Consider the following 24660-nt stretch of genomic DNA (forward strand, 5'->3'; position numbering starts at 1 on the left):
TGAATTAAGGTTAATTCACCAGAAAATTATCATATCTCAACTATGGGCAAGGGAAAAGGCCACCATTGTACAGTGCCTTGAGAGCTGTTCTCAAAATCAGGAAGTGAAAATCCTGCTTGTAGCATTTGTTAGTTGTGTGATTCTGGGCAAGTTATTTAACTTCTCAGTGCCAGGCAACTCTTTAAGACAAGGGTTCTTACCCATTTTTGTGTCTTGACCCCTTTGACTATCTGGTGAAGCCCATGGATCCTTTCTCACAATGATGTTTTTAAATGCAGAAAGTAAAATATATAGGATTACAAAGAAAACCAATTGGATTGAAATACATTAGTAAAAAAAAAAAAATCTTCAAAAACCACAAGTTAAGAACTCCTGCTCTAAGACTATAAATTGACAAGTAGGTGCCAATATTCATTTATAGAGATAATGCCCTTACCTGGAGCTTTTTAACATCAATGAAATCATAAATCCAGGAGGCCAAAAAACAGAGTAAACAAGGTTTTGTGAAAGGTGATATGAATTTTTTTCTAGTAGAGGCACAGTAATTTATTGGCTTGAGCATATATTGTATGAATATATGTGAAAACTAGAAAGGGAGGTTGAGACTTACATAAATATACCAGTACTGTATAAGGAGTTTGTATTTGACCCTAAAATTGTGAATCACTGGAGGTTTTCAATAGGTATATGACATGGTCAGATGTGTGCATTAGGAAAGAAAATTTTTTTTTCCAGTTTTAGAAAGGATTAATTAGAGAATGAATAGACTAGAGGGAAAAGCTTTGATCTTTTATGGTCATCAGGGCATAAAGTAATGAGAGCCTGAGATGGGGCTGACAGTGTCAAGGGAGGGGAGGATGGGAGATATATTTTGGCAATGTAATTATTCGGACTTGGAAGCTGATTGACAGGGAGGAAAAGAGTCAAAGATGACTCCAAGGCATTCAAAAGAAAGAGGAGCACTGAATGAGAAGCAGGTTTAGGGTAGGGAAATGAGTTTAGTTGTAAATTTCAAGTAAGGTAGGCTTTACATGCAGAGCAGAGATTGAGGTATAGATTTGGAAGTTATCTGCATAACGTGTAGAATAGTAGAAAGAAGGCTGGAAATGGGATCAGAGGGTTAGTTACTTATCTTGAGTAAAGTCACTTCTGGACTTGTTTTCTTATTTGTAGAACAGAGAGCTATGGACTATATGCTCTCAGGGTTCACATTCAGCTCTCACTCTTAGAACCATTCATTTTTCTGACTTGCAGTAGGGTATAGTGAGTAGGGGGCAAGTCCAGAAGTTGGGAAGAGCTGATTTTCAGCCCTGCTTCTAGCATATGTTGGATGATTGTTAGCATGGCACTTAAGTCCTCTGCACCTCCAGGCAGACAAGTTGCTGATCTGCACCAGCAGAAGAATTCCCAGGAGTTCCCCACAGTGATGCAATCATAGGTCTGATATCCTTCCTCCCTTTTCTTCACTAATTCTAGGTGGTGTTTTTACTCTCTGGCCTTTTTGCAAATGTTCTTCGCAGATTTTACGAGAGAAAAAAAAAAAGCAGTATTCTTTTGTAAACATTGAAAACAAGTCTGCCAGGAGAGACATCTAAAACAAAACAGATAGCTGACCTTGGGGACAGGAAAAAAAATGGTTTCAAGTCCTGCTGCTGACATATACAGGCTGTGTGACATTGGACAAGTCACTGAACCTCTCTGTGGCCCCAGGCAATTCCTTAAGGTGCAAAGCAGGTGCTAATGTCCTGTGGTCAAGGAGAGTTCCTTTACCTGTGGCTTACAATACTAATTAAATCACAATTGAATCTGTTATAAAAGGGAACCTGCCTCCATCAGACAGCCCTAAGGTTGCCTTCTACCAGAGGAGGACTTTGCTTATGCCCTCCGAAGCTAGTGGCTCCTCCCAACAGTTATCTTGCATAAATTTTGTAAATGTTTTTATGAGCTCATATGAATACATGTTTATCTCCCCTGATAAAATGCAGACTCCTTGAGGGCAGGAACTGACTCGTTTTATCTTTCTATCCCAACATAATAGTGCCTGACACAGCTATTTCATAAAGACCAGGAACTTCCAATATTTTGGTTTTTTATGCCTTATCTTAAACTTAATGGTTTTAAAATGCTAAATTTCGTGTTGCATGTCAGTTTGCAATTTCTGATTTAGCTGATGAGTTATCACCTGTTCAAGTTGAGATGAGAAAACAAAGGATATTTTCCTTGCCCATATACACTGCTTTTATTAGTGCCTCAGTGGGCAAACAGTACTATCTGTTCCCAGTTGACAGTTGAGAAACTTCAAATATTGTCCATGGTCACTGTGCAAATACAATAAACATATGTAAAGGGAGAGAGATAGCATAGCAGAGTGTATCTAGGGTTACTTTGGAGTTAGGAAGAGCTGTGTTCAAGTCTTTCTGCTGGTACATACTTCATGAACAGGGGGACACAGGCAAGTTACTTAACCTTCCAACATCCTAGGCAATTTTCTAAGACTATTAAGTTGTTCATATGTATCAGTGGAGGGAGCTTTCTTTCTAGGATGAAGTCATATGCCTGAATTCATGCACATTATTCATTCTTTTGGGTTTTCTAGACTTTTTTGATCTTTAGGAATCCTAATAGATACCAGGTTTTAATCCAAAAAGCAAAGGGGGGGGGGGCAGGTCGAAAGAATAGAGAAAACAGTCATAAATATCAAAATAAATTTATTAAAAACAAGTATTTAAAGACCACTTCATTGAAGTTTAGCTGCCTTCGACTTTTTTTTTTATAGCATTCACAAACATGGTAGTGTTCTACACAACCTTAACCTGCAACATATGACAACATGTATATGGACCACTTCTTTCTCTCCATGATAAGGGATAGTAGCACAAATGACTGGGTCATACAGACTTGTCTCTGTACATAGTAAACCTTTCAATCAGACACTTAGTGGTAACGTAGACTAGTTTAGGAAGAGATGCATAGCCATTTAATGAAGGCTATATATGATCTCCCCCAGGTCTATTTGATTAAAAAACAAAACAAAACAATTCTTTCAGATGAATAGTCTTACACCTGCTCTGGAATATCAACTTCTCCAGTGTGAATTAAAAATACACATCATTTAGACAATGGATTCACTGTCTTCTATACACAACACTTGCTAGACAATCAAACATATCTTCTCCTATGCCATTACTGTCATTGTTATTCAGAATGCAATTCAACTTGCAGGATCAGTATTTTGTGTGATGTTTCCTGAATACCCAGGCTCAATTTGATGCTTGTCTTTTAGACCATCAGTTTTTATTAGGTTTCATGGGCCACAGGCCTTCCTCCTTAGCAAGAAAAAGTCACATGTTCTTTCTGTTGCTGTATTTCATTTCCCATGCTCATTCATGTAGCCTGAGGCTCTCTAGTAATCTGTGGCTTTTTACACAAGTCCTGATAAAATTCAGACTCCAAAAATCTGGGGTAGGAATTGTTTTCCATCAAACTGTAGACTCTTTTCTGGGCAGTAATGAAGCAGCCAGTTGTAGCCTCTTCGATATTCTGAGCAATCATGGTTTTGGTTTGAAAGTCTATATTTATCTGAAATAGAAATGGACAATGGTTTGTTAAGTTTCAGCACATCATATTAATGTTGAATAACTAAATTTCAGATGTCATAAAATACTGGGCATGAATCTAGAATAGTGCAGCTTCATACTTCTAGCTTTGTAACTGTGGGTCAGTCACAACTTCTCAGAGTCAGTTTCATTATTTGTAAAAACTGGAGATAACATTTGAATGGACCAGTTCAAGGAAGCTGTTGTATGGAAAGCAGTTAACATATTTCAAAATGCTATAATGATAACAGCTAATATTTGTCATGAAAAAATATTAAGGACCATGCCCTAATACTCTAAAGTTAATATTGGGGGAAAATATGGAAAGTTATGGTGGGATAAAAACTTTTGTCCTATTAAAACAAAAGAATATTTGCCCTTCTTTTCACTGGAATTCTGCTAAGAACTTAAAGTATTCAAAATTGTGCCAAAATGAAGGATTATTACCTCTTTTGGAGCCTCCTTTTCTATGAAGTCAGTATAAATTTTCCGAGCCTTTGAGTTCAACTTCTGGGGAGACTTGGTTTTCTTGAAGTCTTCACAAGCCAGCCAGAATTCTATGTTTTCTTCACAAAACTCAGACTTTAAAAAAGCCCTAAATGCAGCAAGACCATCTAGAGAGGAGGGAAATGTGAAGAATTTATTAAAATAAAAATGTCTTACATTACTTTCTGTTATTTATCTTTTCAACAAACCTAAGACTTCAATACAGGATTTTCTATGTTGCAGTAACTTGCCAGAATTTACTCAAACTTGCAAAGCTCTAGGTTTCAGAGTTTAAATGCCAGCAGGTAAATTTCTTAAGGTTGGCACATTGCCATTCCAGAGCACCTTCAAATATATAAAAACTACGCTATCAAGGAAAAAGAAATAGCTCTGGTGGAACCATAAATCCTATTGAACTAAGCCCTTTGAAAACATTGTTTGCAAAGGAAAAGTTGACTCAACCTTAACTGTGAACAAATGCATTTGTAATCAGGCTGAGTCTCACTCTCTCACTCTCTTCCCACCTGAGGATATTTTACTGGAGGTATAACAATACACACAATTCCACTGGTTATTAAAAAAAAAAAAGGACATTTGTTTGAATTTAGGGCAGAACTTCCTCATAATGAGGGGAAAAGAAAAAAACAACTAATCCAAACCTTACTTATGTTACAGGACTTGACCCTGGAAAACAATTGCAATGTCCAACTTCTAAAAATACATCAATCTAGTTTATAATCCATGGATTCAGCTACCGAGATTAAAATCACTTCAGATTGAGTTTAATATTTCCACTTACATTTACTGGCAAGAAGCTCATCAAAAGTTTCTGACCACAGCTGTGCTTCTTCAGGAGAAGGTCTGCAAAAATGAGTGCATACATTTAAAAAAAAATTTGAATTTCTCCTACTTCAAAGAAAAGGCAAAATGCACATTAGACAAAAGTCCACTGTTAAGTTTGGGATCTCTAACTTACCTAATAAAAGCTTGCTGTTTGCCTTTCTTGTTGGCTTTTGGCTTCTCAGGTGTGGATGAGTTTTGAAGGAAGTAGCTTAAACGTGTCTTCCAGTCTTTTATGCTAAAAGGAAACAATCATATTCAGTGAGTGATGATGCTTTATCATTATAGCTGCCCACATTTTACCAAGTACTTCTATTCATACCAGAAACAGAATCTTAAACGACAGAAAGACAAATAAGACCTTACCAAAATAAAAACCTAAGCACTGCAGTGAAATGAACCTTTCTGCACTAATAATGTTTAAGCTTATCTTGAATGATCTGAACATGGCTTTTGGTTTTACTGGTTCATTAAGTAGCCAAGGTGAGGTTGCTTTAATGATTGAGAAACTTTAAGTCATCCTAAAAGTGGTGAATGAAACAGGTTTTCCTTTTGGCCAGTGTGAAATTTTAGTTTCTGCAACACTATGACAACTCTGGGCCATTTTCAGTCATCTGGTGAAATCTACTTCAATGACACTGAAATGAGTCAGAGCAGTCTAATTAGTTTCCTCCTTACTCCCCCCCCCCCCCCTCCAAAAATTGAAGGCTTTGGATAAAGCCCTACGTGGAAAGTTTGTGCAACAGTTCTCAAAAGCAATTCTAAGTTTCTCCTTTCAAACAAAAGAGCTTTAATACTTTCTAAGAAGAGAGAAGCCAAAGAAGTAGGTCTCCTAGTTTAATAACTCTTCTCACTTGGGAAGTAAATTCGTAAGCCCAGCACCTGCTGTATCAATAAAGGCATCCCTGTCCAAGGAGCAAGATAGAAGTCGGGCAGAGCTACCGACCTGGAGAGTTAGAATACGGAGAAAAAGGCTGGAACTCGGGAAGACAGGATTTTCAGGCTACTTTTATTTTTCTTTAATGAGGGAGTGGAGGGAGTATGATTTCTTCTTTTAAAAATCGAGGAATGTCCGGGGATTAAATGCATCCCAATTTATTCTTCTTGGCTTAAATAAGAGAACAAGACCCTCCCTCCCCCTAACTGTGATAAATAAAAACCGCTACAACCTTACTTTAGTCTCCTTTAAAGACTGAGATACAGCCTGTTATAAAGTAACCTCTTACTATGCTTTTCTAACCGGGGGAAAAGCTTCCTGATGCCTAGTGTTTCTGAAGAAATCCCATAAAAGGAGAAGAAATGGGAGTAGGTGGGAGAGATGCTTACATCGTGCGCTTCATCTTTTCTCTCTTCTCTTCGCCCTTTGGGTAGCTGCTGGCACTTTTCTCCATGGAGCCGCAGTTGGGTTGGAAAGCCAGGAACATAGCACTTTGCATGATACAGATCCGAGAACTGGGCTGAAGACGGCAGTCGCCTCTGAAGGCTCCTCCTGGAGCCGCCGGGCTTTATAAGACTCGGAGGCTGGGGAAGGCGAGGGCGATGGCGTTCGACTCCGCCCCGCCGCAGAGAGGATTTGCTGGGAACAAAAGATATGTCAGCGACCGCCTCGGGAGTCCCCGCCACCCTTCACTGGGGCTGGAGCTGAGGACAGTGCTGACGTGAGTGCTCCCTGTGAGTTCATGCGCAGTGATGCCAAAACGGAGCTGGAAACTCTGAAAGGGTTTTTTTTTGCGGGGTGAGGTGGGGGGGGGGGGGGGGGGGGAAGGGAATAAACAAAGATCTCTCACTGTATGGCTCAGGCTGTTAACCTTTTTCGTGCGTGCTGCGGGGCTCACCAGACGAACCTGGAGCCACCTTGGATGGAAAGAGCGGTTCTTGATTCAGGGAGAAAGGAGAGAGATGGGCACGACTCGGTGTGCTCCCCCTCTTCTTCCCACCTCCTCACCCCATGAGCCAAAAGACACCTCATAAGAATCGTGTTTGAAATCTGGGCTTCAGCATCTCCGCCCTGGTACATCTCACTCCATTGTATATTTTAATTGAAAAGTGAAGCTTTTTAACTGAGAAAATTGCTTTAATTTGTGAACTGTCAGAGACTTTTTTTAAAAAAAAGTCAATCCTTGTTTAATTGATTGGCTCAGAGCCTAGTAAATTACTTTCCGAGACTGATTAGTTTAAAGCAGTCAGTACTTAGAACCAAACTCGCCTCACCAAGTATTATGCCTTTCATTGAAAACTGTCTCACCTTTTTCAAAGGGTGTTCGGAACCCTGCTGTGGCTGACTTCGGCCAGATTGATTCTGAGATACATTCATCTAACTCAGGTCTCAGCTGGACGCTTTCCTGCCCCAGGTCAGTTCCTCTACGTCTGTTTAAGGAACTGACCTGGGAAGCCCTTCAAGATGTCCTTAAAACGTTCGTGTCAGGGCAGCCTGGTGAATGCAGTTATGCTGAATGACCTCCCACCTGGACCTTCTCTGCAGGGCTCCCAAATAGGATTGTGTCCACCTTGTTCTATTTAGGGGAAAATCTGATCTAATCGGGAAGGGGAAGTGCTTACTTTTGACACAGCCATTGTAAGAATCTCAGGTTTGACCAACACACCTAAGACAATGTTTGGAAACAGGAATTGTTCAAACAAAAAAGTAGAAGGAAGGTGTTAGTTTATCAGAATACAATAATTGAAATCTAGATTTCATAGATCTAGAGCTGAAAGGAATCTCAGAGGTCATCTAGAGATCAACCCACTGTTTTAAAGATGTTGAAAATGAGGTCCAGAGGTTGTGATTTGCTCAAGGTTAGACAGGTAGTCAGAGGCTGGTTGGGTTGAATCACAGACCCTAAGGATGGATGTCTCTCTGACCACATCTCTTTATTCCACCATGTTAGATTTTTAACTCTTTTGCCCCTTAGTGCTAAGTACTTCCACTTAATGCTAAGCACCTACTATCAGTTAAGCAAGGTGGTGAAATGGATAGAGCACCGGGCCTGGAGTCAGGAAGACCTGAGTCTTCAGATCCAGTCTCAGTTACTAGCTGTGTGACCCTGGGCGAGTCACTTAACCCTGCTTACTTCAGTTTCCTTATCTCTAAAATGATCGAGAAGGAAATGGCAAACCACTCCAGTATCTTTGCCAAGAAAACTCCACATGGGTTCGCGAAGAATTGGACACAATGACAGATTATTGAACAACAACGACTGATTTATTTTCATCCATCGCCTGCTCATGGCTCTCTACCTCTCCCCTCTCCTCTCCAATATTTTATCCTGTAGAAAGATGTAGGGATTTTGGCTCTTAGGTGTGTTGGAAGTGTTTGTTCATGTGTTTTGGTGGAACAGAATGTTTAAGCTGGAAGTCATTGTAGAGGCCATGCAGTTCTGCCTCCCTTTTGCAGATGTGATAACTGAGGTTCTTGGGGCAAAGTGACTTATCCAAGGCCACTTAACAAATAAGTAAAAGATACAGGTCTCAAACCCAGGTCAAGTTTAGGGTTCATTCCATTATATATGCTTATTAACCTGGCTCAATTCCAGAATCCGTATAGAGAGACCGGGGTTCATTCTGAACCATGTTATTTTTAGAAGCATAGGCGTGCAGAGTAAAATTTTCCTGTACATTTGACATTTGGCAGAATTAGGATGTACAAGTATTTTATGTTTCAATATATTTGAATATTATGTATTTAACCTTTCTCAAGTTTTTGACACGGAGTGCTGACCATAAAGAAGAAAAGACCTCCACGGTACTATAATTTGCATTTCTCTGCAACACCTCCAGAATTGAGCATAATCCTATTTATGCTGAGGCAGCTCAAAAGCTTTCACTTGTCTATCATGTATCGTGATAGTTAATATTAATTGATTTTATGAAATGATTGTGTAAAGTCAGTGTTCAGTTGAGGAAAATTAAATTACTGCCTACTCATCAGATGTGTTCTATCCTCTGTACTATACAGTTCAACTCTGTGACTGCAGAGAACATCTTTATCGTGCAGCGGAATATTCAGGTGCCTTTTATTTCTCCATCTCCTCCCCTCTCTACCCCACCTCCACTTGCACACAGTGTGAAAAGAACACAATAGATATGACAGCTGGGACTGGATCTATTGTATCAGCTACATTATCTTTGCAAGGCAAATGGATAATTTTGCCAATGAACCACAAGTCTTTGTTTCCTATGTAATTCCAAATCGTTTCCTATCAAGAATCTAATCTGATTGTAAAAGTTACAGCAAAGTATTGGCATGGTTGCAAATCTCACCTTTCTTTAGACTAAAGTGCAGTTATGAGTGAACTATAATTATTCTTATGTTCATCTGCCAGTAGCTGGAGCTCTAAGGATGGAAAAAATACATGGCCACGGACCACAGGGGCAGAAGCTTCACCTATTTTAATAACAGAAGAATAAGGCTGTTGTGTAATCCTGGAAAGGCACTTGATTCTGAAACGTTAGATGACCCACAGGTATTTAATTTATATTTTCCCTCAGTCTCTTGGGGAAAAATTAAGGAAGTAAGAAGCATGCATGCTTTCTTTTTCTAATACTGTAAAATGGTTTTTGTATCTCTATCTCTTCCCTCTTTCCATATGCTCCTTCCCCCATTCCAGCTTTTATGTATGCATAATTTGGAATCTTAGAAGGTATAGTTGAACTGGGATTCATGGAAAACCAGTAGTTCAAATAAGATTAGGAAATAGGATATGCATAATTACAGGTATTAAAATATTCAAAGAATTTTATAAATGAATTTTTCTAGGAATTATGTGTACTAATTATAACATAATTAAAATTGTCTATGACTATTACAATATTTAGGAAAGATGGTAAGAGTATTGTGAGTATTTAATTTTGATAGTTAATATAGTTACTATATTGTACAGAGAATCTACATTAAAATGTATTTTTGCAGGAATGGTATTTAATAAAATAAAGATTTTATTACTGCCCTTAAATAGAAAAGTGCTTCATTTGATTATATGCTTCTTTATTTCTTCTTGCAAATAGACTTTAGTCAAAGTGGATTACTTAATTTGAAAATGGCACATATTTTCCATCCTGTGTTGGTAATAAACACAAAAAGCAATAAACTTCGCTCAAGTCTAGCAGCCTGAGAACTTGACTATGTTCTTGTTGAAATGACCATGCCCCCTACTGGTAAGATTTTTGACCAAATACAGAGAGATCCAGCTCCTGGATTTATTTTTAAATTTTTATAAGATTTAAACCTGTTAAGGATACTATTGAATCTCAGATCTGTTGAAGTATTATTTAACTAATACCTCAATGATAAAAGGCTAAAATGTTAGCCTTTGACCATATATAGAAGAAATAAATAGAAAAAAAAATTCTAGCCCAGAATTTATACTATTTCAGGAAGCTCAAAAACTTTCACTTCTCTTACCATGTATTGTGGTAGCTGATATTAATTGCTTCTTATAAAAGGAACTTGTGAATTCCACACTACTTCCCACTCATCAGACGTGCTCAGAAATAGTCCTCATGTTCTATTAATACCTTGTTAAAATTTGCATTTTTCAGAATCTGTTAATAAGTTCTTTTATTGAAGCACTTGATTCAGTTTATAAGTACCCTCTTTGATACCACATGTTGGAGAAGACTTGTTCTCCTCAACTTTACTCAGTACAAAATCCTGATTATAGGAAATATGTCTTTTTGGAAATCCTTACTTTGAGTAGTTCTATAGAGGCAGCTGGTTGATAATGCGGATAGAGTACTGGGCCTGAAGTCCAGTTTAAAGCAACCATAGATACTTAACATCTCCTCCACAGCCATCTGAATCCAGTGACCAGATATTCATCAGGATGACTGGAGATGACCCAGGATGCATTGGGAGACCTTGACCCCTTTAGGTCAAGGTCTTTGCAGGTACTCACTTAGGGTGAGGCAATGCCCATTCATTGAATAGGCCTGTTTAAGAAGCATCCAGGGCATGGCCCATTTAATGAGGCCAAGAAAAAGAAAGACATCAGACTGGGAGAGAAACAGCAGCAGTGACTGTGGATAATCACTCTAAAGCTAGAAGGGTCCAGAATAGCCCTTAGGCAGGACCCCATTAGCATCCCAGCTTTGGAGTGCAGTAGGTTTAAGGTTTTGGGAGAGCAGAGCAGGGGAGAGGAGAGGAATTAGCCAGTAAAACCGAGTCAACTGGGCATCTTTTGGCCATCCAAATTTACCTTTCTTTGGAGAGCAGAAGGAAGGGGAGGGGGAAGCAGACGGAGAGGAGGAGCTGAGTTACCCAGCTAGCTGGGTCACCATTCAGCCAGCTGAGTCTTCTCACAGGTTTGTCTTCGTCCTTCAGTTGCTGAAGAAGACCATGCCATCAGAGAAAAGATAACATGACTTGCACTTGACTTGCACAGCTCTCCCTCACTCAAAACAAAGGGACACCAGTGGGGTCCTACCTATGGGCTATTCTGGACCCTCCTAGCTTTAGAGTGATTATCCATAGTCACTATTGCTGGTTCCCACCCAGCCTGATGTCTTTCTTTTTCTTGGGCTCATTAAAGTGGCCATGCCCTGGCTGCTTCTTCAACAGGCCTATTCATTGAATGGGAGTTAACCTCACTCTAAGTGACTACCTGCAAAGACCTTGGCCTAAAGGACCCAAAGTTTTCTGGTGCATCCTGGGTCATCTCCAGTCATCCTGATGAATATCAGGTCACTGGCTTCCCATGGCTCTGGAGGAGAAGTGAGGCTGGTGACCTGTACAGCCCTCTCTCACTCAAAACAAAGTCAAGTGCAAGTCATGTCTTTATTTCTTTGATGGCATGGTCTTAGGCAACGAAGGACTAACAAACACAAGACACTTAACTAGCTGTGTGGCCCTGGACAAGTTACTCAATCTCTTTTTTTTTAATCTGTAAAACTGAGATAATTATAACCCCTATCTCCCAGGGTTGTTTTGAGGATGAAACGAGATAATATTTGTAAAGCACTTTGCAAACCTTATAATGCTGCGTAAATGCTGGCATTATTACTATTGTTACCTTGAGGAAGCTCACCTTAAGTGAGCTTGCTGATAAAGCTTTGGTGATAGCTTATTAAGAACAGTTGATATTTACTTGTGGTTTGTGCACATTATCTCATTTAAGCTTTACAATAATATTGCTAGGAAGATGCCATAGCTATTTTACAATATTTTATAACTGAGGACACTGTGATTCACAGAGGTAAGGTAACCTGTCTGGGGAATCAGAGGTCATGTGTGTCAGAGGCTGAATTCAAATCAAAGATTCTCCTCGATTCCAAGTTGAGCATTTTTTGCACTATACCATATTAACTCTTGACATTTGCTTACTCAAGTACAGCCCATTCCCAACAATTCCCAATTCCTCAATCTACTTAGATTGAGGGACACAGATTCCTGTATGGTAAAAAACCTTTGACTTCTTGGAGCATGATTGAGTCAGAAGTTGAATGAGATTTCTTGGCTAATTTGAAGCACTACCAGATTTTGGAATAGTAACAACTGACTTTTTAGTTATGAGGCTGATGATTTGATCCCAAGATGGTCATCTTTATGAAGACAGAATACCTGATTTGGAAACCACTACTCACTGCTTACAAGCTATATAACCTTGGGCAAGTCATTACCTCCTTCACTTTGATTCTTGAACATGATATTCCGTCTTCCATTTCCATGGCTTTGCAATGGAGGGCTTCCATGCTTTGAATATTTTGATTCCTCATGTCCGTGTTTTAGTTTATCTAGACTCCTACACTCAGATCAAATTTCACCTTTTATAGGAGACCTTTTCTAGTCACCTTTGCTCCTGGTGCCTTTTCCTCTCAGATTACTTTCCATCTAATCTGTATTTCTCTTATATATACCTGGTTCATTCTATATCGTCTTCTCTCATTAGAATGTGAGTTCTATAAATGCAGGGTCCATAGGGTTCTGTCTTTTTTTTTTATACCCAGCTGTGATGGCAATTAAATTGGGATCTTTTGCTGTTTTTGTTTTACTAAAAGTGCCTCTGACTGAATAGGATCCCTTTTGTGTTTGCTACTGAGGCACTGGGTCAGAGGGTTATGCCGTCTGGCTCTGAAAAGTGTATACATACTCTGAGGGTGAGGTTTTACTTTGGAGCTTAGTTTTTGGAAGAAGGTCTGTGTGCCAGATGAGATTCTGGGCAGCCACTAAGCTGCCCCCCAGCTTTTTGAAAACCCAGATGTTGGTGCTTCCCTCTCTGGTAAAGATGTATGTATGGTAATGGTCAGGCAGTTTGGAAGCATGTCTGTTGACTTTTGATTTCTCTATATTTTCTCTGAAGTTCAGGGTGCTGACTTTTCCCTTGAACTAAAGTGATTGTTAACCCCTCAAAGGTTGCCCTTCCTTTTACGAATGCAGATTATGACAGCGGGACTCCTGTGTATGTTAGGGTGTTTACTGTTGCATCAGTTCTTAACACAGTGCCTGAAAATTGTAGATGCTTAGTAAATGTTTATTGTCTGGTTGACTGTACTGTAGAATTCTGATAATACATTTTTACTATGTACTTCAAAGGGTTATTGTGAAGAAAGTGCCCATCCCCTTCGCTTCTGGAATACATACATCCAAATCCCCACCATAATAAATGGGAAGAAGGCAGGGGGCTGGAGCCAGCTTGGCAAATGTTCCAAATCAAATTTTGATTTATTATTTTGTTGATAATCTAGACTTAAGAAAGTGCTGGAGAAAATAATAATACAGATTACACTTAAAAGTGTGTCATGTATACATTTCCCTCCCCCGCCAAAAGCTGGTTGTTAAACATTTACTAGCATACTCCTGGATGAAGGACAGTGTTTTCACTGAAACAACAATGTGGCAATATCCATTTTTATCGGATATAATGAGTAAACTATTAATTGACAGAAACAAAAATGTGTCTTTTCATATCCTGTATATTAGTGCCAAATCTAACTGAACAAGCTAAGAAGCATGTATCGCGAACCTACTTTGTGCAAGACACTGTACTAGGTGTTGGGAAAACAAAGACAACATGAAGTAGTTCCTGATCTCAGGGATTAGGAAGGGGGAGAAATACAACATATAATTTATATACTTTAGTGTATTTACTATTTATGCAATTGACATAGACAAATAAAGACAGGATAGTTTGGGGAAGAGAGACAACACCATCAATTGGAAGCATGAGGGAAGGCTAACTTTAAGAAGTTACCACCAGAAAGGAGATGAGAAAATTAGGGATTCTAAGAGGCCAAGAGGAGAAGGGAGTATATTCCCCAAATGAGGGACAGTCAATGTAAAGGCAGTGGCTGATATAGGACGTACAGTGTTAGATTCAGTGATCAACATTTAACCAATCCAGTTTGGCTAGACTGCAGAGGGGGTGAACTGAAGTAGTGTGAAGGGAACCCAAGAAAAGGAAGATTGGAGCTAGACTCTAAAGGGCCTTAATTAGCAAAATAGATGGTCATAGGTTCTGGATGGCACTTAAAAGAAGCCACATTCTAGCTCAGGGGTTCTTAGGATATTTTTTATGCATTGACACTCTGTGGACCCCTTCTTAGAATAATAGTTTTAGATACACAAAATAAAATGGTGGTATTACAAAGGAAGCCAATTATATTGAAAGTTTATATATATATATATGTGTGTGTGTGTGTGTGTGTGTGTGTGTATGTATATGTGTGTTTGTGTGTGTATATGTAAATATTTATATACAAAATAAAATAGTGTTACAAAAGAAGTCAATTATATTGATATTGAATATGTGTGTGTCTATATATTTGTGTATGTATGCATATATATATATATACATATACATATATACATATATATATGAATCAAGATTTTAACCACTGCATGACAAAAACAAACCCCCCCTCCCTCCCCTCCACTTCTCACCTGTCTTTATTATTTATCCAGGAAGGAGGAGTTGGCTAGAGAACTGCATTATGAATTAGAAAGACTACATTCTGTTCCTAGCTAAATTGCTATTTTCCTTATGACCATAGTCAAATTGCTTAGTCTCTATCTGTCTAGGAGCCTTATCTTTATAATAGAAATAACTACAGCTGCCCCTTGCCTTACAAGGAAATCATAAAGCTTTTGGAAACAATGACTGTAAGTACCTTGAACTCCTTGGTGATGATAATATCTTACAACTGGCTTCAGGCAAAAATTTAAAATAGAGTATGTAATTGGTGTTATTTACTCCCCCCTCCCCCTCGCCCTTCTTAGTTACTTTCCCCTCGTTTTTTTGGACACCTCCCACTTTGTACTAGCTCTCAATATCTTTGCTCTGTTTCCTAGTTATTTTGTGTCCTCCCCTGTGGCATGCCCTTTGAGGTAATCCTCCCTTGACAGCTGGCCACATAGCTCTTTGCAGCCTTCTCACCATCCTACTCCTCTGTTAATTAGCACATTTTTTTCTTTAGCTCCCTTAAACCTCATTTCTTGGTTCGTACTTTCTGCTATAGAATTGATAAACTAATGTACCAGAAGTGGCTAATGAATTAAGTTTCCCAGGTAACATACTTGCTTTTTACCTCATGCCTGCTAAAAAACCCCAATGCCTTAACACAAAGGAATGCCTTTGTAGGAGTATGAAGTGCTCTTGGCAGTGAGGCTCTTGTCTTGATTGTCTCAAATCACACTAAATATGCAGGTGCACAGAAATGGAGGATTAGGCTTCCTTTTTTTTTTTTTTACACTATATACTTGAATTATGGAAAATGTTAGTCAAGAGTTTGTCACCACCTGACCTGAAGTTACTGTACAAATAGTCAATGAAGTATTTGTTTTCCTTAAGTGTACTTTGTTACGAAGGAAGATTGTACGTGTGTTACCAAGAAGATTTTATAAAGCATCAATAAAACATTTAAAAATAGTCAGTGAAGATAGCTTAGGTATTATGTATTTATGCATCGTTAAATATTGGCAGATTATGTTAACCAATGAGCTCCTGAAATCTGCTTACTTGATGGTTGTTTGAGGTTACACATATTAGGGAGTGGGTTGCAAATGTGGGGAAAACAATGATTTGGGTGCTGTTTCAAAAATACAGGATCCACTTGTCCACAGTTCCATCGGACTTCTCTAGTCTAGTTCAAGTGAAGTTCCAGTGTAATCTACATGGTCTAATGATAGTTGCTAGGGACATAATGGGAGTTGAAAGGAATTTTCTTGCCCAACCCAAAGAATAGGCAGGCATAAGGGAATGATCATTAGAAAAGATAACATTGACCTAAGGCTTTTGGTTAGCTGGCCACAGTTATAGTCAGACTCAAAAAAAGAAACCAAAAATACCTGGGCTAAGACCTATCTTGTGAGTCAGCTCTGAGGGGTATGAAAAAGACTGTATAAAAGCATCAATACAGCAGAGAAACAGTAGAAAAGAAAGCTAGATTCCAGTAGCTCTGTGTAGAAAGAAGCTCTACAGGTTAGCAGAGAAAATATCACGGGAGTGGGGAACTAGTGGTCTCTAGAACACATGTGGCCCTCTAGGTCCTTAAATATGGCCTTTTGACTAAATCCAAACTTCACAGAACAAGTCCCCTTAATAAAAGGATTCAGTCAAAGTGCCACACTTGAGGATCTAGAGAGTCACATGTGACCTCGAGGTAACAGGTTCTCCATCCCTGGCTGCTAGATAACATCACTGGGACAGATGACATCAGCACCTGCAGAGAAGCAGCAAGGGATAGTTTTGGAGACAGAGGGGTGTTCCTAGTAGGACACAGTCCCCAGCAAGGTGAGTTGTCCTGGATACATGTATTCTGTTCCCTGAGCACATGTGTTCCTTCTCCCATTGGTAGCTGATGAATATGCATAAGAACATGCCTGTGTGTATTGGTGGGACAAGGGGGAAGAATTTTTCTTGTTATTTGCTATTCTATTAATTTTTATTTGCTTTGAATTAATAAGTTCTTTGGTTTGGTCTGGTAAAAACAAAACACTAATTAGAGCTCATGACCTGTTGTTTTGAATAGATGTTCAAAAGTGCACTTTGAATCTCAGTATAGCTTTCAGGCATATTTGAGGGGTACTTCTATCATACAAAGATTCATAAAACATATAATATTTTTAGTCCATGGAGAGATTATAGTCTAAATGGGAAAATACAGTAGGACATGGACAGAAATAGTAATTTAAGGTAGTCAGTGTCATAAGAAGTTTGCAAAGAGACATACAATTTAATTTAAAGTTAGAGGAGGTACAGATTATGTATAACCAAGAGGAATCAGAGAAGGCTACAGTGGACATTTGCCTCAGATAAAGTGTAGGGGTTTTTCAGCTGGATTTTGAAGGGTGGATAGGACTTTATAGACTGGGTTGAGGAGGAAGAGGAGGAGGGGAAAGTCATACTAAGCAGAGAAAACAACATATAAAAAGGAAAAAAGATGGCAAAAACTATGACCAAAATTCAGAGAATAATTCAGTTTTATTGGAATGTAGAACACTAAAGGAAATACTAGGTGATAACACTTAAAAGGTAAATTGAAATCAGTTAATGGAACACTTTGGGAAACCATTCAATGTTTCTGAGCAGTGCAGTGATAAGATCAAATATATGCTTTAGGAGGATTTTTCTGGCAGGATTGTCTAGGAGAAAGAAAAGTAGGAAGAAAATTAAGAGACTGTGACAATAGTCTAAGAAGGTAATAAATAAGAGAGAAATATTATGAAGGTGGAATTACAGGACTTTTAGTTGGTTGTGGGTAAAGTGTAAGGGAGAGAGATAAATAAAGATGATTATAAAGCTTGTAGACTAGTGTTTTAAAAGTATACCGAGAAGTCAGGAGAGGAACAGGTTTGCAGAGGGGTTGGGTGGAGCTAGCTGGGATATTAAGTTTTGAGTTTAGGTTTGAACATGCTGAGTTTGAGATTCTGCCAAGACAGATGGTAGAGATATCCAGAAGGCAGTTGGGAACGGAAATCTGGAATCTAGGAGAAAGTTCATCGCTGGAGATTAAGATTTGGGAGAACGTCATTGAAGATATATGAGTGGATGGAATTGCTAAAGGAGAGCGTAGAAAGAGAAAGACTAAGAGAAATGTGGAAAATTCCCAAATGAGAATATATGAAAATGCTTTGAAAATATTAAAGTGCTATATAAAAATTAGTTATCATCATCATCAATACAGGATGGGGTAAAGAAAAGGAACTAGAAAAGAAACACATAAAGAGAGGCAGAGAATCACGAGCATGTGTCATGGAAGCCAAGAGGAGAGATAGTATCCAAAGGCAGGGGAGTGGTTATTAGTGTCAAAGAGGTCAAAAAAGATGAAGACTAAGAAAATGTTTTTGTTTTGGTAATAATTTAGCAAGTTATTATTTACCTTCAGTGTAGTTTCAGTGGAGGAGTGGAGAATATATTATATTACAAGGACTTAAGCAATCAGAGGCTGCTGAGGAAATGGGGAATATAGACTTTTTTCCCTCAAAATGTTTCATTGAGTAATCTGGAATTATGCCCAAGGAGTTATAAAATTGTGTATATCCAGCAATACCAGTATCAGGTCTGTTTCCTAAGGTGATCAGAGTGAAAGGAAAATAATCCATATTCCTAAAATATCTATAGTAGCCCTCTTTGTGGTGGCAAAGAACTGGAAATGGAGGGGATGCCCATGTAAACAAGATGTGGTATATGATTGTGATGGAATACTACTGCACTTAAGAAATGATGAGCTGGTTGCTTTTAGAAAAACACGGAAAGACTTGCCTGAAATAATAAAGAGTGAAATGAACAGAGCCCAGAGAACGTTGTGCACAATGACAGCAGTATTGTTAGAAGAATAATTGTGAATGGACCAAGTTATTCTCAAGTCAATGCAAAGGACCTGTGAAGCAAGATGCTATCCACTTACAGAGAAAGAACTGATAAACAGAAATATGCATGGTATGGTTTTACATATGTTTATACATCTGTGTCACATGGTGGCCTTCTCTAGTTCTGGGTGGAAAGGGAGGGAAGGAGATAGTTCAGAATTTACAATGTAACAACATTTTTAAAAAAGTTAATAGAAAGGAATGGAAAAAAATAAGAGCCTGAGCAGGTAGCCAGGAGGAAGGAAATTAGTTTCATTGTAATTGGGGAGAGAGGCATGTTTGTAAGTAGAAGAAAAGGCCAATGGAGAAGGGATTAATGATATAAAAGGCCATTAGGTTCCTACCTAAGTCATAATATGATTGTATTGAATTTAATCTGAATTTCTGCCTTGATGCCTGATTATGATATGGAACTGATCCTTAGTGATAAAAGGTTATGCTAGTATAATACAAGTTCTAGAACATTTTATCAAGTTAGAAAGGTTTGAGAAGTATGGTTTGGTAAACTGACATTGTCTGTTAGCTGAGGACCAGCCTAGATAAATTGGGGTGGGGGGGGAGGGAGGTATACTAATAAAATATTAGCTATCACATCACAAATTTTTTCATCCTGTAGTAAAACACTATAGGAACTCGGGAAAAATTAGATAAGCTTGGATAGGTTGCATTTGTTTTTGTGGAAAGAACATCATATTTGTGAAAACATAGATCCTTGGAGTACTAAAGCAAAAGCATAGATGAAGTATTATTTCCATTTCCATTAAAAATGCACTTATGAGGAAATAATATTGTTGCAAAAGTACAGTCCGCATGCTTCTCCTGTCCTACAGTAGCATCTTTTGTGGTCCCCAACAGTCCCCTCTTTATTCATATATATTTTTTTAAATATCATTTCATTTTTTCAATTAATTTAAAATTATTTTCTCTCCCCTCACTTTTCTGACCTCAATTAAAAACAAAAAGAAAAACAAGACTTGTTACAATGTAACATTTGCTACATATTTGTTACAAATATGCATTTTGTTGCTGTTCAGTCATGTCCCACTCTTTGTCACCCCATTTGAGATTTTCTTGGCAAAGACACTGGAGTGGTTTGCCATTTCCTTCTCCAATTCATTTTAGAGATAAGGAAACTGAGGCAAATAGGGTGAAGTCCAGGATCATACTGCTAATGTATTTGAGACTAGATTTGAACTCAGGAAGAGGAGTTTTCCTAATTCTAATCTTGGTTCTTTATCTATTATGCCAATTAGCCGCCCTACAAATATGCATAGTTAAGCAATTGACCACATCCAAAAATATATCTCATTCTGCAGGAGGTGGGTAACATTTTACCTTGAGTTCTATGAAATAATGTTTGGTCATTGTATTAAAGAGAGTAAGTTCCCAAGTCTTTCAAAATTGTTTGTCTTTACCATGTTACTGTAGAAACTTTTCTCCTACTTCTGCTCACTTCACTCTGCCTTGGTTCAGATACATCTTTGCAGGTATCTCTGAAGTATTTTCCATAATTTCTTTTTTTATAGCACAATAGTATCCATAACATATACTATAATTTATTTAGTCATTCCCCATTTTATGGGCCTTCTTAGTTTCCAGTTCTTTGCCACCAAACAACTAAAAGAATTGATATAAATGTTTTGTACATTTGGGTTGCTTTCCTCTTTCTTTGATTTCTTTGGGGGATATAGACCTAGTAGGGGAATTGCATGTTTGATCAAAGGGTATATACATCTTGGTGCCTGTTAGAGAATGGTTTCAAACTGCTTACCAGAATAACTGGATCCTTTCCAGCTCCTGCATTAATGTGCCTGTTTCCTCACAGCCCCTCCAGCATACCATTTTCCTTTCTGGTTGGCTTTGCCAATCTGATCCAGAGAAAATGGCTGAAATGAGGTGAGTGACTGCTCTGTGAATTGGGGGGAGGGTTGATGGTGACAGGAGGCTGTGGCCTAAGAAGCAGCAGCGAAAATAACACATTTTCGTACAGATAGGGCTTCTGCTAAGGTACTGTTTTCACTTCCTAACCCATTTCTTTGATATCTCATTTCTGTTGTCTCCATGTTATCTATACATCCTATTGGATCTTCAAACCTGGATCTTCAAATGGCAGCAGAGCATAGTTGGAAGGAGAAGGTGGTTGGGGAAAGGGGAGAAGAATTTTCTTTTGGTTTCCCCAAGAGCTAAATAAACAAGATTGCTTGCCCTTTAGACTACAGACCTGCTATGGTAGAGGGTGAAGATTGGGGCTATAGCTTGTAGCTTCTTCATCAAGTTTAATGGAATAGACACCCTTATACTGACCTCTCTAATACATCAATTGGGAAGACTTATGTACTATCCAACTTTTCTATAGTTGGGGAAGAGATGCCAATATGACCTAGAGCACATAGTGTCTCTCAAAGACCTCTTTACCCTCTCTGTCTCTTTCTCCAGGGAAACACCCTCCTGATAAAAAATGACCCAAGAAAGAGCCAAGTTTCTGTTCTTCTCTCCCTGGTCCGGGGGTAGGGCACATATTCATATTTCTGCCACCAGACTTGCTTCTATTCCAGTTTTACAGCCTTTGTGGAATTTTCCAATCTGTCTTGTCACTGTTCATTGAACCCCACCCCTTGCCTCTATTTTCTATTTACAATAGATTTTGTCTTAGAAGACCTGGGTTCAATGTCTACTTCTTCCTGTCTGAGTCCCTTAACCTCTCTGCTTTCAGTTTTTTTATCTGTAGAGTGATGAGATTAAACTAGATTGTTCTGAATAAATCTGTGATCCTATGATCTCTGTGAGGAGGTGCTACTAACGCTGCAGAAAGAGGCTGTGTTTGCTAAAACTTTTGTGACCTTCACAGTTTTGCCAAGGGAAATTCCCTATAAGTATGTATAGACCCCTCCCCTACCCCAAAGAAGACCTTTATCGGAAAGGAGATATCTGAGATGTTTTACAGCCACACATGAATAGGTAACTTTCTTCAATTCACAGGAAATATTGATATTGCCAGCCCACTACAAGCCAAAGCTAGTGTGGCTGCTACTTACCCTGTGTGTATAGAGAAGAAACCACAGCCACTCCTGAAACACTTCTAACATTCCCCAGGGAGCATGCCCCTGCTCCTACTACCAAGGCCGGAGGTTTTCACTTTATGGGTGGGATACTAAAAATCAGGTTTTTGTAATATGAGGAATGTCAGTGTAAGGACAGTGACCCCTTTGTAGGTCTATTAATAGAAATACGAATCATAGACATTGAGTCAAAAGGGACCTCAGAGGCCATTTACTCCAGCCCACACATGGAAGAAATGTAACTTACCAAAGACAGGGTTAGCTAGCCCTTACCTGAAGATCTCCAATGAATGGGAATTCACTGAAAATAAAGGAAAACTATTCTGCTCTTGAACAGCTCTAACTTTTAGGAAGTTTTCCTAACTTCAAGTCAAAATTTGATTATAAATCCCACCTGTTGCTTTTAGTTTTTCTGGGACCAAGCAAAACAAGACTAATCCTCCTAGACAGACTTTGGAATACTTGAAGAGAGCTATGGTCTTCACATTTAGCAGCCTTATGCAGTACTACTGGGGAGTAGATTCAGTGTGGCTTACAAGCCATAGGTTAAAAAAAAATGTATCAAAATTGATCTTGGCAGAGGTGTAGATGAAATTTGTGATTTGCACTTTATGAAGTGGATGGATTTTTCAAAATGTTGGCCAGATTGGTTATTGATTACCTAATCCAATCTAATAAACATCTCTCTCTCTCTCTCTCTCTCTCTCTCTCTCTCTCTCTATATATATATATATAAATATATATATATTTAATTTCAATATACATGAACTAGGTGCGAGATACTGTGCTAAATACAGTCCCTGTCCTCAAGGAGCTTGTAATCTGAAGGAGACCACATACAAAAGGAGGTAGGAAAGAAGGGGGAAGGGACAGCGGTGGGGCATCGTGGAGCTGAGATGAGACAGAGCAACAGATGCAAAGCAGAATGAGCTGAGAGTCCTGTTTCTCCTTTTTGTAAAGGAAGGCATTGGGAAGAGTTTGGTACTCTGTCCTATAGCCCTCCAATCAGAAAAGAGAGGAAGCTGAGGGAGATAGTGTCAATGAAAACTTGAGTTAGCAGTATGGTGACTTAGAACTGATGAGCTTTTTCTGGAAGGGGCATCTTGTTCTGTGGAGTTGAAGCCAGGCAGAGTAGTAGATGCTGGACCTATTGTACTGAGAATATTGGAAAGTTTGGTAACTTTAGAAAGTTACTAAAAATAATCATACCAAGACAAAAAGTTATAAATCAATGATATATGACCTCAGATTTAGAACTGGAGGAAACCTTGCAGGTCTGACTCTAACTCCTTCATTTTAAGGGTTAGGAAAATGAGAGCAAGAGAAATTACTGACCTACCCATAGTCACACAGACAGAAAGTGAAAGAAGCAGTATTTGAACACAGGTCTACTGTGTTCAAAAGCCAGAAGTATTCACGTTGTATTATGTTGCTCCTCAATAAACAGGTTATCTATTTAAGGCATTAGGAGTACTTGAGTAGGGCCAGAGAGGTGGTAGAGAGAATAGAGCTCCAGCCCTGGAGTCAGGAGGGTCTGAGTTCAAATGTGGCCTCTGACATTTACCAGTATTTAACCTTGGGCAAGTCACTTAACCCCAGTTGTCTTCCCTCTCTCCCAAAAAGAAATACATGGGTAATTTCCCATTTTCTCTGGTAATACATACATACACACATATACACCTACATATATACACTCATATGCATATATATACATATACTTATATATCATACTTTGTCATTCTTTGGACTTGGCTTCACCATCTATTAGAGTTTATTCTGAAAAATTATTTGTCTTAACTGGAAAGTCTAGTTCCCAAATTCCCAAAGAGGGGAACTTGCTCCTGAAGCTTGATTCTGAATAATTATGTAATTAGTGGACTTTTAATTTTTTTCTGCCTGTAAAGTTAATGGATTGAGGTCTAACATTAAACATATTAGAGGATAGAACGTTCTCTAATTGCTTTATTTTAAATTGCTTTTTTTAAAATCAGTTCCAGGGAGAAAAAAATGAACAACCCAAAACAGCTTAATGGGACTATCAGCTGTGTTTTTTAAACTCCGAAATTCAGTTCATAAATGGAATATTTAGTTTACCTTAAAGTTGCTGTTGATAAGCATTGACTTTTAAAAAATATCTATGTCTGCTAGTGTTCTAAAAATAATGGCTTGCATGAAATTGTAATTAAATGTACTAAGCAGTCCCTAAAAGCTACAAAATAAGTTAATTGAACACACTTCCAAATTTAGAAAAGGAATTCAGGACTGCCTGGTCTGACTTAATTATTTTATGATAGGCCAATGTTAGAGATACAAATGTTACTTTTCCATGGCTTTGAACTCTGAGGTTTTAAACTATAAACATTTCCCAAACTAGCAGGAACATATTCATAGCAAAGAGTACCTTGAATTTGAAGCAATGTGAATTCTTTTTGGCTACACCATTTGTGCAACATGTTTTCCATCCTCAATAACTTTCTTCTTTTAGGTTCCATGACACACATAAGGCACATGTTATATAACATGTTCTTTACTTCCTGATATTACTGGGAATTTTTTGGATAATGCAAGTCAGATGTAAAGAAGTTTCCACTTGTCCAGCAGCTCTAAGGTATATGTTCCCATCTGGGAGGAGTCTAACCCATAGGACAGCACTATGAGCCCAGGAGGGACAGAGAGGAAATTGTCAGAATGTCAGGGTTTTGTTCTTGTGGCTGCCCCAAATTCAGTTCTCTTCTAAGAAGAGTAGAAACCCTGGAGTGACATTGAGTTAGATGCTAGGATGCTGAGGGAAAAGAGGGATCCATAGAGAGAGGGGAGAATATGTTTGTTTGTTTTTACAGGGTACTATAAATGCCTTATGTGTTTTCTGTTATTTATT

General features: G+C 38.5%; 1 protein-coding gene across 1 annotated transcript; it reads right to left on the reverse strand.

Moving 5' to 3' along the window:
* Positions 1-2691: 2691 nt before the first annotated feature.
* Positions 2692-6582, reverse strand: RGS2 (regulator of G protein signaling 2). The gene is made up of 5 exons (XM_072648354.1): positions 6249-6582; positions 5059-5160; positions 4882-4943; positions 4044-4210; positions 2692-3579 (listed from the first exon to the last, which is right to left on the reverse strand). The coding sequence occupies exons 1-5, from the start codon at positions 6356-6358 to the stop codon at positions 3385-3387; spliced, it is 636 nt and encodes a 211-aa protein (XP_072504455.1). The 5' UTR covers positions 6359-6582; the 3' UTR covers positions 2692-3384.
* Between the last annotated feature and the right edge of the window lie 18078 nt (positions 6583-24660).

Source organism: Notamacropus eugenii, chromosome 2 (assembly GCF_028372415.1).
Source record: "Notamacropus eugenii isolate mMacEug1 chromosome 2, mMacEug1.pri_v2, whole genome shotgun sequence".
Classification (NCBI taxonomy): Eukaryota; Metazoa; Chordata; class Mammalia; order Diprotodontia; family Macropodidae; genus Notamacropus; species Notamacropus eugenii.